Source organism: Scyliorhinus canicula, chromosome 18 (assembly GCF_902713615.1).
Source record: "Scyliorhinus canicula chromosome 18, sScyCan1.1, whole genome shotgun sequence".
Taxonomy (NCBI): Eukaryota; Metazoa; Chordata; class Chondrichthyes; order Carcharhiniformes; family Scyliorhinidae; genus Scyliorhinus; species Scyliorhinus canicula.
The window spans coordinates 67,035,361-67,053,057 of record NC_052163.1 but is presented as its reverse complement, the minus strand read 5'-3'; the positions used below and the strand labels follow the sequence as shown (position 1 = coordinate 67,053,057).

Here is a 17,697-nt window from a genome sequence, read left to right as displayed (position 1 = left end):
TGTCCTGGAAGGGAAGGTGACTCCGAATCCAGAGGTGGCAATATTTGGAGGGCCGGAAGATCCAGGATCCCGGGGGGGGGGGGGGGGAGCCTCCAAAGTCAGGGGTGTAGGTCAGTGCCATGGCACAGTTTCTCAGGCCGGAGAAGATTAAGTTCGCCTTAAGGGGTTCAATACAGGGGTTCGCTCGGAGGTGGCAACCATTCATCGACCTCTTTAAGGAAAACTGACCATCAGCAGTAGGTGGGGGAATGGTGGGGGGTAAGCATGGTAGTGGAGAATAAGGGCAGGGAATCTAATATATGGGTAGCTAGGAGTTAGGGCGGGGGACGTTGAATATGTTACTCTGGGGTTTTTGCGTGTGTCGGACCGTTCTGTTGTTTAGAATGTTAATATGTTAAAATGTTTAAATTATAAATGCCTCAATAAAATGTTTGCTTAAAATAAAATGAAAGCAACACACCATACGCTTTCTTAACAACCCTATCAACTTGGATTTCAACTTTGAGGGATCTATGTACATGGACCCCAAGATCCCTCTGTTCCTCCACACTTCCAAGAATCCTATAACCCTGTATTCAGCATTCAAATTCGACCTTCCAAAATTAATCACTTCACATTTATCTAGATTGAACTCCATCTGTCACTTCTCAGCCCAGCTCTGCATTCTGTCAATGTCCTAATGTCACCTGCAACAGCTTTCAACACTATCTACAACTCCACCAATCTTTGGGTCATCGGCAAACTTGCTCATCCAAGTCACTTATGAAAATCACAAAGAGCAGAGGTCCCAGAATAGATCCCTGCAGGACATCACTGGTCACCGACCTCCAGGCGGAATACTTTCCATCCACTCCCACTCGCTATCTTCTTTTGCCAAGCCAATTCTGCAGTCAAACAGCCAAAGTTCCCTGTATCCCAAGACCCTGACTTTCTGAATGAGCCTACCATGGGGAACCTTATCTAAAGTCTTACTAAAAAAGTCTTACTGTATATGTAAATGATTATTTTGAAATATTAGTTATTAGTTATGTTACACTTTAGAAATACAGAGGAAGGGAGATTACATATGTGGGCTATTGTAGTTGTGTGTAATGTCTCTTTAAGAACTGAGTCACGTGACTTTGTGACATCATCAGCTACTTTGTGGGCCTTTTCCCTTAGTCTAGTAGCAACCCTTGTACAGGGAAGACCTATTTAATAAACCTCTGTTTATGTCGCTTTCAACCCACATGCATCAGCAATCTATTTCTTTTGGACTGTTATAGAACATAGAACATAGAACGATACAGCGCAGTACAGGCCCTTCGGCCCTCGATGTTGCACCGACATGGAAAAAAAACTAAAGGCCATCTAACCTACACTATGCCCTTATCATCCATATGCTTATCCAATAAATTTTTAAATGCCCTCAATGTTGGCGAGTTCACTACTGTTGCAGGTAGGGCATTCCACGGCCTCACCACTCTTTGCGTAAAAAAACCCACCTCTGACCTTTGTCCTATATCTATTACCCCTCAATTTAAGGCTATGTCCCCTCGTGCTAGCCACCTCCATCCACGGGAGAAGGCTCTCGCTGTCCACCCTATCTAACCCTCTGATCATTTTGTATGCCTCTATTAAGTCACCTCTTAACCTTCTTCTCTCTAACGAAAACAACCTCAAATCCATCAGCCTTTCCTCATAAGATTTTCCCTCCATACCAGGCAACATCCTGGTAAATCTCCTCTGCACCCGTTCCAAAGCTTCCACGTCCTTCCTATAATGAGGCGACCAGAACTGTACGCAATACTCCAAATGCGGCCGTACTAGAGTTTTGTACAACTGCAACATGACCTCATGGCTCCGGAACTCAATCCCTCTACCAATAAAGGCCAACACATAAAGATACAAAGGGATGGTAATCTAATTGAATTCTGAAGTTTTCCCTTTGGTGAGAGAGATGTGCGAACAGTAATGGAGTTAGATGGAAACAGGCTATTTTCAGTGATTGAAGGGTTCAAAAGGAGAACAGGTGGGTCGAAGATTAAACTCAACAGATTTCGAATGGCGAACAAGTTGAACCTTTTTACACAGAGGATGGTGAGGTTGTAGTATACCCTAGGAAAGTTAGTGATTGAAGCCAAGTTCATGTTAACATTTAACGATTGATGTGATTGGTGATTGAGACCCTGTTTGCTTGTTCTGTCCATTTCGATATTGTTCTTGTCGAGTGTGAGGCTGTTATACTGGACTCAGGAAGTGTCTGAAGAGGTCAAGCTTACCATTTCCCTCAATATCCCTATAATCTCATCCAACATGTTTCTGTTCCTTTAACTCTTGTTTCTTGTGCATCCCTGCCTTTTTTTTGCCCCAGCAGTTTTGGTCATGTCTTATTATATAAGTCTTAAGCTCTGGAATTTGCCTCCTTACATTTCTCTGCCTCTCCAATTCTCTTTTACGTTACAGCACAGAAACAGGCCACTTGTGAATGCTGGGATTGATGTTCCCTTTGAACCTCCTGCCACTCTTTCTCAGCTTGTAGAAGCTGAAATTTGCTCTGAGAGGGGCAGATGAGGGATTCCACAAGAGATGGGTTTATTTATTTTAAACTTTGTGGATCTGGTTGCTATCAGAGGTGGGAGGAAAAATATTAAAATATTGAAAATTTGAATAGAAATGTTTAAAAAAAAATTAAATGTCAATTAATAACAAGCTGTACTCAATTGCCCACTGTAACTGGCCAAATCTGCACAAGATCATTTTACATGAGACCTTTATAGTCAGAGAGAAGGGCCCACCATCACATTGCTCTGGATCTCAGGAAGGAAAGAGCTGTGTTCTCGTCTATTGGGCATTCATATTTCTCATAGAAATTAATGAGCACTTCCTACCTGGCGATATTACGGCGTACGTGGGTGCAACCTTTAGAATGAAACCACAAGAAGTAGGTCTGAAAATAATAAGAGATAAACAGAAATTATTCTCTATAAAGCTTCACTTGTCGTTCTTAACTAAGCAGCTAAGTTTCTTCTCAGTTACTGATGTTCTCCCTTATCTCTCTGTCACCTAAAATAAGGAAATGTAAGGATTGATTATATGAGAGTAGAGACGGAGGTAAATCCAGTCTTCTTGTGACTACCCTGGAAAATGTGGGGTGTGATTCAGTGGTCTGTAAACTAATGCAGCTTTTGGGCATGTGAGATCCTTGGCAGCTGCAACTCCGGGAATCAACCCACCATTCGATGGCAGTTTTGGGGATTTTTTTGCCTCTGGGCCTCTCCACTGAGGCCGCACTCAGAGATCCCCTGCTGGCGAGCTGATCTCGAGCTGACCTCGCCAACAGGAACGGCCCCTCGCAGATTGGGCACTATTTTGATTGACAACCCTGACTGTTTCTCCGCCCCCCCTGCTTTTTGGCTCCCCCCCCTCTCCCCCCCAATTTTGTTGAGGGTGCTGGGAACCACCATATTGTACTCCCCCCTTCAAGTGGCAAGGTTCCCCCAAAGCCAGACCCCTGGCAGTGTCAACATGGCACTGAACAGTTGGCAGTGCCCCGGCATTGCTAGGCTGGCAGTGCCAGGGTACCACTCTGCCCAATCCCTGACCACCTGGGAGTCTCTAATTCCCTGCGAGACCGGCCGAGGTGTGGGCCAGTACTAAGCAATGCCCTGGCAAAGTCTCCCAGGTGCAGCATTAGGCTCATTTAAATATGCAGATGTGAATTTGCCCAATAAAGGCAAGATCCAGATTGCGCTGGTTGGAGTGACCCTGTTGACTGGTGATTGGCCTGGTGCCAGGCGCAGAGCCCAGTTTGGGGCTCTGGCGGGATTCACCCGTTGTGCAACAGGGTCACTGAATCACCCCCGTGACCTGTATTTCCTTCTTCTGATTTGACTATCACTCTACTGGGTTCCTTTCACTCAGCTGCTGAGGGTTGTTGCTGTTGTCACCAGAGTTCCAGTTTAAAATACAGCAGGACAATGTTTCCCAGTCCGGATTCCTATCCCTGACCTCCCGCTGGAATGGGTACAGATGGAGAGCGGCTGAGGTTGCTATGGTAACTGCCAGGTCCCATTGTCAATATTTGCAACTGACCCCATATTGGAGAGAGTGAATAGAGAGAAGGAACAGGCCAAAATCAAGGTAGACACAGATAAACTTGCATAATGGGCATGTAATTTTACGGGCAGCACGGTAGTATTGTGGTTAGCATGATTGCTTCGCAGCTCCAGGGTCTCAGGTTCGATTCCTGGCTTGGGTCACTGTCTGTGCGGAGTCTGCACGTTCTCCCCGTGTGTGCGTGGGTTTCCTCCTGGTGCTCCGGTTTCCTCCCACAGTCCAAAGATGTGCAGCACAGTCCAAAGATGTGCAGGTTAGGTGGATTGGCCATGATAAATTGTCCTTAGTGTCCAAAATTGCCCTTAGTGTTGGATGGGGTTACTGGGTTATGGGGATAGGGTGGAGGTGTGGGCTTGGGTAGGGCACTCTTTCCAAGAGCGAGTGCAGACTCGATGGGCCGAATGGCCTCCTTCTGCACTGTAGATTCTATGATTATATTATTCTAATTGGCTATTCAACTTCCGTAATTATAAATGTGAGGCAGAATATTTTGGTAGGCGGAATAAGGAGGTTAGAGATTGCTTATAAAATAAGTCTAAATGTGGTAGAGGCACAGAGAAACTTGGGGCTACAGATGTACATATCTCTAAAAGCGGCAAGACAGGCTTATAAAATCACTGAGGTTCATTTCTAGAGGGATAGAAGTGAAAAGCAGAAGTTATGTCCAGCCAGGACCTTAATTAGGTGACATTTGGGAATACTGCAGAGGATTCTGGTCCTTGCATTGTAAAATGGATAGGCCTTGGGATAGAATCCTAGCAGAACTGTGAGGTTATAGTCAGCAACATAGATTGAACAGCCTGTGGCTCTTCATATCAAGAAAGGGAAAACTGAGGGGTGACCTGATAGAGGTCTTTAAAATGAAGATGGGTTTAGTGAGGTAGAGAGGTTGATTCCATTTGTGGGAGAGATCAGAACTGGGAGCCATAAATAGAACATAGTTACTAATAATCGTCTCTACCACAGGGAGTAGTTGAGACAAGACGCATTTAAAGGGAAGTTGGGTAAGTACATAAGGGAAGAAGGAATGGAAGGATTTATTAGTGGGGTTGGATGATGCTGGAGGAGGTGTGTATGGAATATCAATAGCGGAATGGGTTACTTGGGCTGAATGACCTGTTTCAGCATTGTAAATACTGTTATGATCCCAATCTGACCCCCCAATTTGTAAACTGAGGAAAAGATACTTCACCCCGGTGTGATTCCACTGACCAACGGGTAACTTTTATATTAAAATAAACTTTATTATTCACTCAGAGTTAAACATATTAATATCACAGAAAATGGCTTTTCAATTAACAATTAAACAATTCTTAAAAGGAAATATTAACTACAAATCGGCACTGTAGCACAGTGGTTAACACAGTTGCTTCATAGCACCAAGGACCCAGGTTCGATTTCCGGCTTGGGTACTGTCTGAGGAGTCTGCACGTTCTCCCCGTGTCTGCGTTGGGTTTCCTCCGGGTGCTTCGGTTTCCTCCCACAGTCCAAAGATGTGTGGGTTTAGGTGGATTGGTCACGCTAAATTGTTTGGTGGGGATGTTGGTTTGCAGGGATATGGTGGAGGTTTGGGCTTAGGTAAAGTGCTTTTTCAGGGGGTGGTGTAGACTCAATGGACTGAATGCCCTCCTGCACTGTAAATTCTATTTACTTCTACTGACTTATACTTTCTCTATCTCCAATTAAGCAAAACCCATTGCAGATCAAAAGCAATTGGTAAATAAAGTTTGTCAACACAGGGGTACTTTTGTGTAGATTTCTTGGAAAGACTGCTTGGAGAGGGCGAGAGAGACCCCAACAGGAGCAGCCTGCAGATTCTTCTGCCTTTGTCAGACTAAGAAATCCTACAGCCTAAATGCTTGCTACAGACCTGACTTGGCCCATTATTTACCTCATCTCTATCCCACTCAGATGTCCCATGACCGGCTTACATAAGTCTAAAAACAATTTATTTAATTATCTAAGGGGAGGGCGGCACGGTGGCGCAGTGGGTTAGCTCTGCAGCCTCACGGCGCCGAGGTCCCAGGTTCAATCCCAGCTCTGGCTCTGTCCGTGGGGAGTTTGCACATTCTCCCCGTGTTTGCGTGGGTCTCACCCCCACAACCCAAAGATGTGCAGGTTAGGTGGATTGGCCACGCTGAATTGCCCCTTAATTGGAAAAAATGAATTGGGTACTCTAAATTTATATTTTAAAAAATTATCTCCACTCCAGAGAGCCTTCCAAAATACAAAATATTATATTAACCCCATATAGATAAACAAGTACATGGTTGGAATGAATGATTATCCAACACTTTAATTACAGCCCTGGCAGACACTTCACCGGCCTGTATGTTAAACCAAGATTTGAAAACCAATTACTGCAAGTTATATAATATGATATATATATCAATTCCTTACATTAATCACATCAGCTAATCAAATCAATTCATTAAACCAAACACCAACCTATCCAATGCCAGACAAAGGTGCCTGATTCATCGCCACCCCATCCACCACTTTGAACATCCCAACACTGATGCACAGTGACAGAAGTGTGTACCATGTATAAAATAGGCTACAGCAACTCACCAAGCTTCCTTTGACAGCACCTTGAAAACCCACAACTTCAACTTGCTAAAAGGACAACAGACACATGGGGAAAACCACTACTAAGACGGTGAGTAGCCATCTTAGAGATTGGGTGGTCAGCCCGGGGGCACCGGGGCCCCAGTGCTTAGGTGGGAGTGGGCTCAGTGGGGAGGGGTGGGGAGTTATTTGTTAATGGGATGTGGGCATTGCAGGCTGGGCCGGCATTTATTGTCCATCCCTTGAGTGGGCACTGTTGCTATATTTAGTTGCTCTAAATATGGCTGTCAATAAGGTTGCCCTTCTTTGTCTCGATATTGATATGATATTACTTTCAGAGTCGCCAGGTATCAAATTAAACCACCACAAGGTTCAACCGGATATTGATCAAAGACCCAACAACCAGTTAGTTAGTTCAAGTTCGATAATACTTTATTGACACACAAGATTAACTTATACATGCAACAGAAACACTACGAGCTAAACTACACCTAATAACTATGACAGCCTGTACTTAACTTCAGGCACCCGGCTTAGATCAGAGGAACAGTGGCCTTTGTTTGAATCTGGATCTTTTGGGTCTGGAGAAGTAACTGCGGTTCAGCTAGGCTCAGCCGTATAGTAGCGAGCGTTGAACTTGGACTTGCTTCTGGTCGTGGTGCTACAGTTGGAGATAGACGTTGAAGAGATCGAACACATGGCAGTGTCTCTCTTTATCCTTGGGGGGTTTTGTGCTCTTTCGGGCTGTCCTTAGGTTTGGACCCAATTAATTGGGTAGTTCTCAATCACTGCCTCTGATCTGAGCCAATAAAGATGCAAGTTACTTGGTGGCTGGGCGTGTCCTAAGCGGTCATTGACCTTGCTGGTCATGCTTTCTGAGTAAAAGGAGCGGTGCCGATGTGTCTGGAATTGTATCGGTTACCCGAGTACCAGCCCTTTGTCTTACGGAGATGGGTCATTACAATGCTAATCGGCTGGGGGTTTCGATGCTGTCTGGATTCTCTGCACACAAATATACATTCAGGCTCCGTGCCTGCCTGAATCTTACATTGGCCACATTTCCCTTTTGGCTTTGCAAACGTCGATGTTTCTTCTTGTAAGTGGCCATCCCAGATGGCTACAGTCTGTCCTCTTGATCCTAAACGTGAAGCGTGATGGATCACACTACTGAACCTTCTTCTGGTGTGCCAGACACCCTTAGTCAAGGACAGGTTCTATCCTACTCTGTCCTATGGATTGGAACATTTACCTAAGTTTTTTAATACATCACACATCTATACAAATTTTTAAGGGGGCATTATAACATTAAATTGTACATTTCAACTTCTTTACACAAAGGGGAACCTCTAACTGTCCTTGCCTAAACTACGCTTGCGCTGCTAGCTAATAACCAAAGGAACTTATATTACAGTACAAAATAAACAAGAGCAGCATCACATTTCTACTTAACATTTATGCCATTTACCGAGAAAGTAATTTGCCTTGAAAACCGCAGAATTTATTAGGCTACAAAAAGAGTGTGGTGTCTGTTGAAGTCCGAGAAAAGGGGCTCTGAGTGTGTATACTGGGGGGTGGGAGGCTCTCCTTTGCCAAAGTCTAATGGTCTGTACTACACTGCAAAGTATTGCTACAATCAATAGGGCTTCTACCGTGTAAGAAAGGGCCACTTTATGATGTTTTTGCACCATGCCGGGGTATCAGTGGCTATTTCTATGTGTGGTGTGGTGTCCAGGCTAGGGGCATTGTATTGGGTGGCCATGTTTAGGGCCTGTGTTAAGGGCATAGGGGCTGATAAGGCACGCAACTGTAGTGATCCAATGACGATCATGATGCAGGTCATCAGGTCCGTCTTCATTTTGTCTTTGTCTTCCTCCGTCTCCTGGTATATTTGTATGTTCCCGGGGATACAAGCATAATATCTGTTATTATCTTGTTGTTTAATATCTCGTTTGCCTGTTTCTCCTCAACTTCCCATTTAGAATTGTCACCATATGTGACTCCCTCATTTTTTAAAAAACCAACCATTTGGGAGACAAGATATGCGAGAGCATTGAACATTACAGCGCAGTACAGGCCCTTTGGCCTTCGATGTTGCGCCGACCTGTGAAACCCCTCTAAAGCCAATCTACACTATTCCCTTATCGTCCATATGCCTATCCAATGACCATTTGAATACCAAATGTTGGCGAGTCCACTACTGTTAGAACATAGAACATAGAACAGTACAGCACAGAACAGGCCCTTCGGCCCTCAATGTTGTGCCGAGCCATGATCACCCTACTCAAACCCACGTATCCACCCTATACCCTATACCCTATACCCGTATCCCAAAAACCTCCCCCTTAACCTTACTTTTTTTATTAGGACACTACGGGCAATTTAGCATGGCCAATCCACCTAACCCGCACATCTTTTGGACTGTGGGAGGAAACCGGAGCACCCGGAGGAAACCCACGCACACAGGGGGAGGACGTGCAGACTCCACACAGACAGTGACCCAGCCGGGAATCGAACCTGGGACCCTGGAGCTGTGAAGCATTTATGCTAACCACCATGCTACCCTGCTGCCCCAACTGTTGCAGGCAGGGCATTCCACGCCCTTACTGCTCTCTGAGTAAACAACCCACCTCTGTCCTATATCTATCTCCCCTCAATTTAAAGCTGTGTCCCCTCGTGCTAGACATCACCATCCGAGGAAAAAGGCTCTCACTGTCCACCCTATCTAATCCTCTGATCATCTTGTATGCCTCAATTAAGTCACCTCTTAACCTTCTTCTCTCTAACGAAAACAGCCTTAAGTCCCTCAGCCTTTCCTCATAAGATCTTCCACCCCATACCAGGCAACATCCTGGCAAATCTCCTCTGTACCCTTTCCAATGCATCCACATCCTTCCTATAATGCGGCGACCAGAACTGCACGCAATACTCCAAATGCGGCCACACCAGAATTTTCTACAACTGCAACATGACCTCATGGCTCTGAAACTCAATTCCTCTCCCAATACGCCTTCTTAACAACCCTCTCAACCTGGGTGGCAACTTTCAGGGATCTATGTACATGGACACCGAGATTTCTCTGCTCATCCACAATACCAAGAATCTTACCATTAGCCCAGTACTCTGTCTTCCTGTTATTCCTTCCAAAATGAATCACCTCACACTTTTCTGCATTAAACTCCATTCACCACCTGTCAGCCCAGCTCTGCAGCTTATCTATGTCCCTCTGTAACTTGTAACATCCTTCTGCACTGTCCACAACTCCACCGACTTTAGTGTCATCTGCAAATTTACTCACCCATCCTTCTACGCCCTCCTCCAGGTCATCTATAAAAATGACAAACAGCAGTGGCCCCAAAACAGATCCTTGTGGTACACCACTAGTAACTGGACACCAGTCTGAAAATTTCCCATCAACCACCACTCTTTGTCTTCTTCCAGCTAGCCAATTTCTGATCCAAACTGCTAAATCACCCTGAATCCCATGCCTCTGTATTTTTTGCAATAGCCTACCGTGGGGAACCTCATCAAACGCTTTACTGAAATCCATATACACCACATCAAATGCTTTACCCTCATCCACCTGTTTGGTCATCTTCTCAAAGAACTCAATAAGGTTTGTGGGGCACAACCTACCCTTCACAAAACCATGTTGACTATTTCTAATGAAATTATTCCATTCCAGATGATTATACATCCTATCTCTTATAAACCTTTCCAAGACTTTGCCCACAACAGACGTAAGGTTCACTGGTCTATAGTTACCGGGGTTGTCTCTACTCCCCTTCTTGAACAAGGGGACAACATTTGCTATCCTCCAGTCTTCTGGCACTATTCCTGGAGACAAAGATGACTTAAAGATCAAAGCCAAAGGCTCAGCAATCTCCTCCCTAGCTTCCCAGAGAATCCTAGGATAAATCCCATCCAGCCCAGGGGACTTATCTATTTTAACACTTTCCAGAATCGCTAACACCTCCTCCTTATGAACCTCAAGCCCTACTAGTCTAGTAGCCTGTATCTCAGTATTCTCCTCGACAACATTGTCTTTTTCCTGTGTGAATACTGATGAAAAATATTCATTTAGCACCTCTCCTATCTCCTCGGACTCCATGCACAACTTCCCACTACTGTCCTTGACTGGCCCTACTCTTACCCGAGTCATTCTTTTATTCCTGACATACCTATAGAAAGCTTTAGGGTTATCCTTGATCCTACCTGCCAAAGACTTCTCACGTCCCCTCCTGGCTCTTCTTAGCTCTCTCTTTAGATCCTTCCTAGCTAACTTGTAACTCTTGAGCGCCCTAACTGAACCTTCACGTCTCATCTTTACATAAGCCTCCTTCTTCCTCTTGACAAGTGTTTCAACTGCCTTAGTAAACTACTGTTCGCTCGCTTGACCACTTCCTCCCTGCTTGACAGGTACATATTTATCAAGGACACACAGTAGCTGTTCCTTGAACATGCTCCACATTTCCATTGTGCCCATCCCCTGCAGTTTTCCTCTCCATCCGATGCATCCTAAGTCTTGCCTCATCGCATCATAATTGCCTTTCCCTTTGCCCTGCGGTGTATACCTATCCCTTTCCATCACTAAAGTAAACATAATCGAATTGTGGTCACTATCACCAAAGTGCTCACCTACCTCCAAATCTAACACCTGTCCTAGTTCATTACCCAGTACCAAATCCAATATGGCCACGCCTCTCGTTGGCCTATCTACATACTGCATCAGGAAACCCTCCTGCACACATTGGGCAAAAATGGACCCATCTAAAGTACTCGAACTATAGTGTTTCCAGTCAATATTTGGAAAGTTAAAGTCCCCCATAACAACGACCCTGTTACTTTCGCTCCTATCTAGAATCATCTTTGCAATCCTTTCCTCTACATCTCTGGAACTTTTCGGAGGCCTATAGAAAACCCTAACAGGGTGACCTCTCCTTTCCTGTTTCTAACCTCAGCCCATACTACCTCAGTAGATGAGTCCTCATCAAACATCCTTTCTGCCACCGTAATACTGTCCTTGACTAACAATGCCACCCCTCCCCCTCTCTTACCACCTTCCCTGAGCTTACTGAAATATCTAAACCCTGGAACCTGCAACAACCATTCCTGTCCCTGCTCTACCCATGTCTCCAAAATGGCCACAACATAGAAGTCTCAGGTACCAACCCATGCCTCAAGTTCACCCACCTTATTCCGGATGCTCTTAGCATTGAAGTAGACGCACTTTAAACCACCTTTCTTCCTGCCGGTACATTCCTGCAACTTTTAAACCTTACTCATGGCCTCACTACTCTCAACCTCTTGTGTACTGGAGCTACAATTCAGGTTCCCAATCCCCTGCTGAATTAGTTTAAAACCCTCCTGAAGAGCATTAGCAAATTCTCCCCCCCCCCCCCCCCCCCCCCCCCCCCCCCCCCCCCCCCCCCCCCCCCAGGATATTAGTACCCCTGTGGTCCAGGTGTAGACCATCCCGTTTGTAGAGGTCCCACCTACCTCAGAATGAGCCCCAATTATCCAGGAATCTGAAACTCTCCCTCCTGCACCATCCCTGTAGCCACATGTTCAACTGCTCTCTCTCCCTATTCCTCGTCTCGCTAGCACGTGGTACGGGTAACAACCCAGAGATAATAATTCTGTTTGTCTGAGATCTAAGTTTCCACCCTAGCTCGCTAAATTCCTGCCTTACATCCCTATCCCTTTTCCTACCTATGTCGTTGGTACCTATGAGGACCACGACTTGGGGCTGCTTCCCCCTCCCCCTTAAGGATCCCAAAAACACGATCCGAGATATCGCGGACCCTGGCACCTGGGAGGCAATACACCAACTGCGAGTCTCTCTCGTTCCCACAGAATCTCCTATCTATCCCCCTAACTATGGAGTCTCCAATGACTAATGCTCTACTCCTCTCCCCCCTTCCCTTCTGAGCAACAGGGACAGATTCTGTGCCAGAGACCTGTCCCCCATGGCCTACCCCTGGTAAGTCCCCCCCCCCCCCACCCCCACCCCCACCAGTATCCAAAGCGGTATACTTGTTACTAAGGGGAACGACCACAGAGGATCCCTGCACTGACTGCTTCCTCCCAGCCCCTCTCATCGTCACCCATCTATCTTCATTCTTCGGAGTAACTACATCCCTGAAGCTTCTATCTATGACCACCTCTGCCTCCCGAATGATCTGAAGTTCATCCAGCTCCAGCTCCCTAACAGTTTCTGAGGAGCTGGAGTTGGGTGCATTTCCCACAGATGAAATCAGAAGGGACACTAACGGCTTCCCTCACCTCAAGCATTCTACAGGAGGAACATTGTACTGCCTTCCCAGCCAACCCCTCTAGATAAAACAAGAAAAAGAAAGGATGAGCTTACCTGATATTCCTTCAACCCCTTCGGTTAGAGTAGTTGGAAGGGTGGGGGACACTACAAGTGTAGTATCTCGGTTTAGCAACTGCCCAACTTATATACAGGTACTAACAAATCTTCCCAGAAATCCCCACGGCCTACTTCCTGCAGCTCTAAAGGTAAGTTTTTTTTAAAAGGTAAACTTAACTTCCCGGCAGGCCCCTGGACACTGCTCTGTTCCTGTATCCTCTGCACTTTTTGCTAAACCACTCATCTTAGTGTCGTCTGCAAACTTGGACACATTGCACTTGGGCCCCAACTCCAAATCATCTATGTAAATTGTGAACAACACTGAACCCTGAGGGACACCACTAGCTACTGATTGCCAACCAGATGAACACCCATTAATCCCCACTCTTTGCTTTCCATTAACTAACCAATCCTCTATCCATGCTACTACTTTACCCTTAATGCCATGCATCTTTATCTTATGCAGCAATCTTTTGCGTGGCATCTTGTCAAAGGCTTTCTGGAAATCAAGATATACCACATCCATTGGCTCCCCGTTATCTACCGCTCTGGTAATGTCCTCAAAAAATTCCACTAAATTAGTTAGGCATGACCTGCCCTTTATGAACCCATGCTGCTTCTGCCCATGGGACAATTTCTATCCAGATGCCTCGCTATTTCTTCCTTGATGATAGATTCCAGCATCTTTCCTACTCCCGAAGTTAAGCTCACTGGCCTATAATTACCCACTTTCTGCCTACCTCCTTTTTTAAACAGTGGATTTTCATTTTAGGGGCTGGTTTAGCACACTGGGCTAAATTGCTGGCTTTTAAAGCAGACAAAGGCAAGCCAGCAGCATGGTTCAATTCCCGTACCAGCCTCCCCAAACAGGCACCGGAATGTGGCGACTAGAGGCTTTTCACAGTAACTTTGATTGAAGCCTACTTGTGACAATAAGCGATTTTCATTTTCATTCACTTCTGAATCTTGGAGGTTTGATCGATACTGGTCTGACACTTGTGGTTTCTTTCACTTTTTTCCAATTGGGTTTCTAATTCAAACGTTTTGTGGGTTCTCTTGGAGTGACAAATCACTTCTGGGTTGAGTCCCACCAGTCGCCAATAATGTTGCTATATTTAGTCACTATAAATATGGCAGTCAATAAGGTTGCCCTTCTTTGTCTAGATTTTGATATGATATTACTTTCAGAGTTGCCAGGTATCAAATTAAACCACCACAAGGTTCAACCGGATATCGATCAAAGACCCAACAACCAGTTAGTTAGTTCAAGTTCAATAATACTTTATTGACACACAAGATTAACTTATACATGCAACAGAAACACTACGAACTAAACTATGACAACCTGTACTTAACTTCAGGCTTAGGTCAGAGGAACAGTGGCCTTTGTTTGAATCTGGATCTTCTGGGTCTGGAGAAGTAACTGCGGTTCAGCTAGGCTCATCCGTCTGGTAGCGAGCGTTGAACTTGGACTTGCTTCTGGTCGTGGTGTCGCAGTTGCCGGAGTGCCAGGTCCAAAAGAGATCGAACACATGGTAGTGTCTCTCTTTATCCTTGGGGGGGGGGGGGGTTTCGCCTCTTTTGGGCGGTCCTTAGGTTTGGACCCAATTATTGGGCAGTTCTTGATCACTGCTTTCGATCTGAGCTAATAAAGGAGCGGGTGCCTTGATGGCTGGATGTGTCCTAAGCAGTCATTGACCTTGCTGTTTATGCTTCCTGAGTAAAGGGAGTGGCGCCAAAATGTCTGGAATCATCCCGGATACCTGAGTATCAGTCCTTTGTCTGACGGAGATGGGTCATTAAAGGCTAATCAGCTGTGGGTTTCGATGCTGTCTGGATTCTCTGCTCACGAATATACATGCAGACTCTGTGCTTGCCTGAATCTTACATTGGCCACATTTCCCTTTAGGCTTTGCGAACGTCCATGCTGCTTGTTGTAAGAGGCCATCCCAGATGGCTACAGCACTTAAGAGTCAACTACATTACATGTAGGCTAGACCAGGTAAGGAGGGCTGATTTCCTCCGTGAAGGACATTAGTGAACCAGATGGGTTTTTATGACCAATGGTTTTGTGGTCATCATTAAACTTTTAATTGCAGATATTTAATTGAATTGAAATTTCACTATCTGCAGTGGTGGGATTTGAACCTGGGTCCTCAGAGCATCACTCTGGGTCTCTGGTTTACTATGCCAAGTGACAATACCACGATGCCATTGTTGGGTTTGCCCCTGGGCTGGGGGGAGATGAGGGGTCTCAGTGCCTGTGGGTCATCCATGACATCACCCTCCCCCTCGTATTGTTGTGAAAAAGACAAACTTAAAGGCCCTGTGCCTTAATGCACGGAGCATTTGCAATAAAGTGGATGAACTGATCGCACAGATAGATATAATGGGTATGATATAATTGGGATTACGGAGACGTGGCTGCAGGGTGACCAGGGATGGGAACTGAATGCCCCAGGGTTCTCAGTATTTAGGAAGGCCAGGTATAAAAGAAAGGGTGGTGGCGTGGCACTGCTGGTTAAAGAGGAAATTAACACAATAGTGAGAAAGGATATTAGCTCTGACAATGTGGAATCTGTATGGGTAGAGTTGAGTAATACCAAGGGACAAAAAACATTAGTGGGGGTCATATATAGACCCCCAGACTGCACTGGTGAGGTTGGGAATGGCATTAAACAAGAAATTAAAGATGCATGTAACAAGGGAATATCGGTGATCATGGAGGATTTTAATCTTCACATAGATTGGGAAAATCAAATAAGCCACAATGCTATGGAGGAGGAATTCCTGGAGTGTATACGTGATGGTTTTCTTGACCAATATGTGGAGTAACCAACTAGATGATGTGTTGGGTAAGCTGGGTCTGCGAGGACTGCGTTTACTGCAGCAGTGAGAGAGACTGGCTTCCAACACTTGAAGAAATGCAACTCTATTTTATTGAACTCTTAACTATCATACATGCTTTAACTGTGGGTTGACACTATGCTGAGTTGACTGGAGACCCGAGGCTAACCTGACCAGACCATCTTACTACCACATGGTGTCTGTTCTAGTTGTTTCTCACAGGCTCTGACTGTCTCAGAGGCTGGATCCCAAGAGAGCGGGAAAACTAGTGTTCTCTGGCTTTATAGTGATTGTGTCCTGTCTGGTGATTGGCTGCTGTGTTCTGTGTTCATTGGTCATCCTGTGTGTCAATCACTGCCTGTCTGTGCACCATCATATACCTGTGTGTATATTATGACAGAGAGCAGGTCATCTTAGACTCAGTCCTGTGTAATGAGAAGGGAACCATTGCCAATCTGGCTGCACGAGCCCCCTTGGGGATGAGCGACCATAACATGGCAGAATTTTTTATCAAGGTGGAGAGTGAAGTAGCTGATTCGGAGAATAGGGTGCTGAATCTTAATAAAGAGAACGATGAGGATATGAGGTGTGAGTTGACCTTGATAGATTGGGGAGAGTTACTTAAAGGGATGGCAGTGGATAGGCAATGGCAAACATTCAAGGAACGCATGGAGGAACTACAGCAACTGTTCATTCTTGTCTGGCACAAAAGCAAAGTGGGTAAGAGAGCCAATCCATGGCTTACAAAGGAAATTATAAATAGTATCCGATCCAAGGAAGAAGCATATAGATTGGCCTAGAAAAATAATAGGTCTGAGGATTGGGAGCAGTTTAGAATTCATCAAAGGAGGGCAAAGGGATTGATTAAGAAGAGGAAAGTACAGTACGAAAGGAAGTTTGCAGGGAGCATAAAGACTGACACTAAGAGTTTCTACAGATATGTGAAGAGAAAGAGATTGGTGAAGAGAAATGTAGGCCCACGACAGACAGAAACAGGGGAATGCATAATAAGGGACAAAGAAATGGCTGGGCAATTAAATATGTACTTTGGTTCTGTCTTCACAAATGAGGACACAAATCAGATCCCAGAAATGTTGGAGAATTAAAGGTTTAGTGAGAGGGAAGAACTGAGGGAGATCAACATTAGCAGAGAAATGGTGCTGGGAAAATTGATGGGATTGAAGGCGGATAAATCCCCAGGGGCTGAGAATCTGCATCCCAGAGTGCATAAGGAGGTGGCTCTGGAAATAGTGGATGCATTGGTGGTCATCTTTCGGGATTCGATAGACTCTGGAACTGTCCCTGCAGATTGGAGGGTAGCTCACGTCACTCCGATATTCAAAAAGGAGGTCGAGAGAAAGCAGGGAATTATAGACCCGTAAGCCTAATATCGGTAGTGGGGAAAATGCTTGAATCCATTATCAAGGACTTTATAGCAGTACATTTAGAAAGCAGTGGCAGGATCAGTCAGAGTCAGCATGGATTTATGAAGGGAAAATCATGCTTGACAAATCTGTTGGAATTCTTTGAAGAGGTAAGCAACCCGTACAGTCGACAAGGGGGAGCCAGTTGATGTGGTATATTTGGACTTTCAGATGGCATTTGACAAAGTCCCGCATAAGAGATTATTGTGTAAAATTAAAGCACATGGGATTGGAGGAAATGTATTGAGGTGGATAGAAAACTGGTTGGCAGAGAGGAAACAAGAGTTGCGATTAATGAGTCCTTTTCATATTGGCAGGCAGTAACCAGTGGGGTACCACAGGGATTGGTGCTGGGACCCCAGCTATTCGCAATACATATTAATGATTTGG

At 45.3% G+C, this 17,697-nt stretch overlaps 1 protein-coding gene across 1 annotated transcript in view; it reads right to left on the bottom strand.

Moving 5' to 3' along the window:
* Nucleotides 1-17,697, bottom strand: part of LOC119953678 (proton channel OTOP3-like) — a 91,493-nt gene that overhangs the window by 45,362 nt on the left and 28,434 nt on the right. The window contains exon 4 of the mRNA XM_038778201.1: nt 2,871-2,929. Coding sequence (XP_038634129.1) covers nt 2,871-2,929 — 59 coding nt within the window. The remainder of the gene's footprint in view (nt 1-2,870; nt 2,930-17,697) is intronic.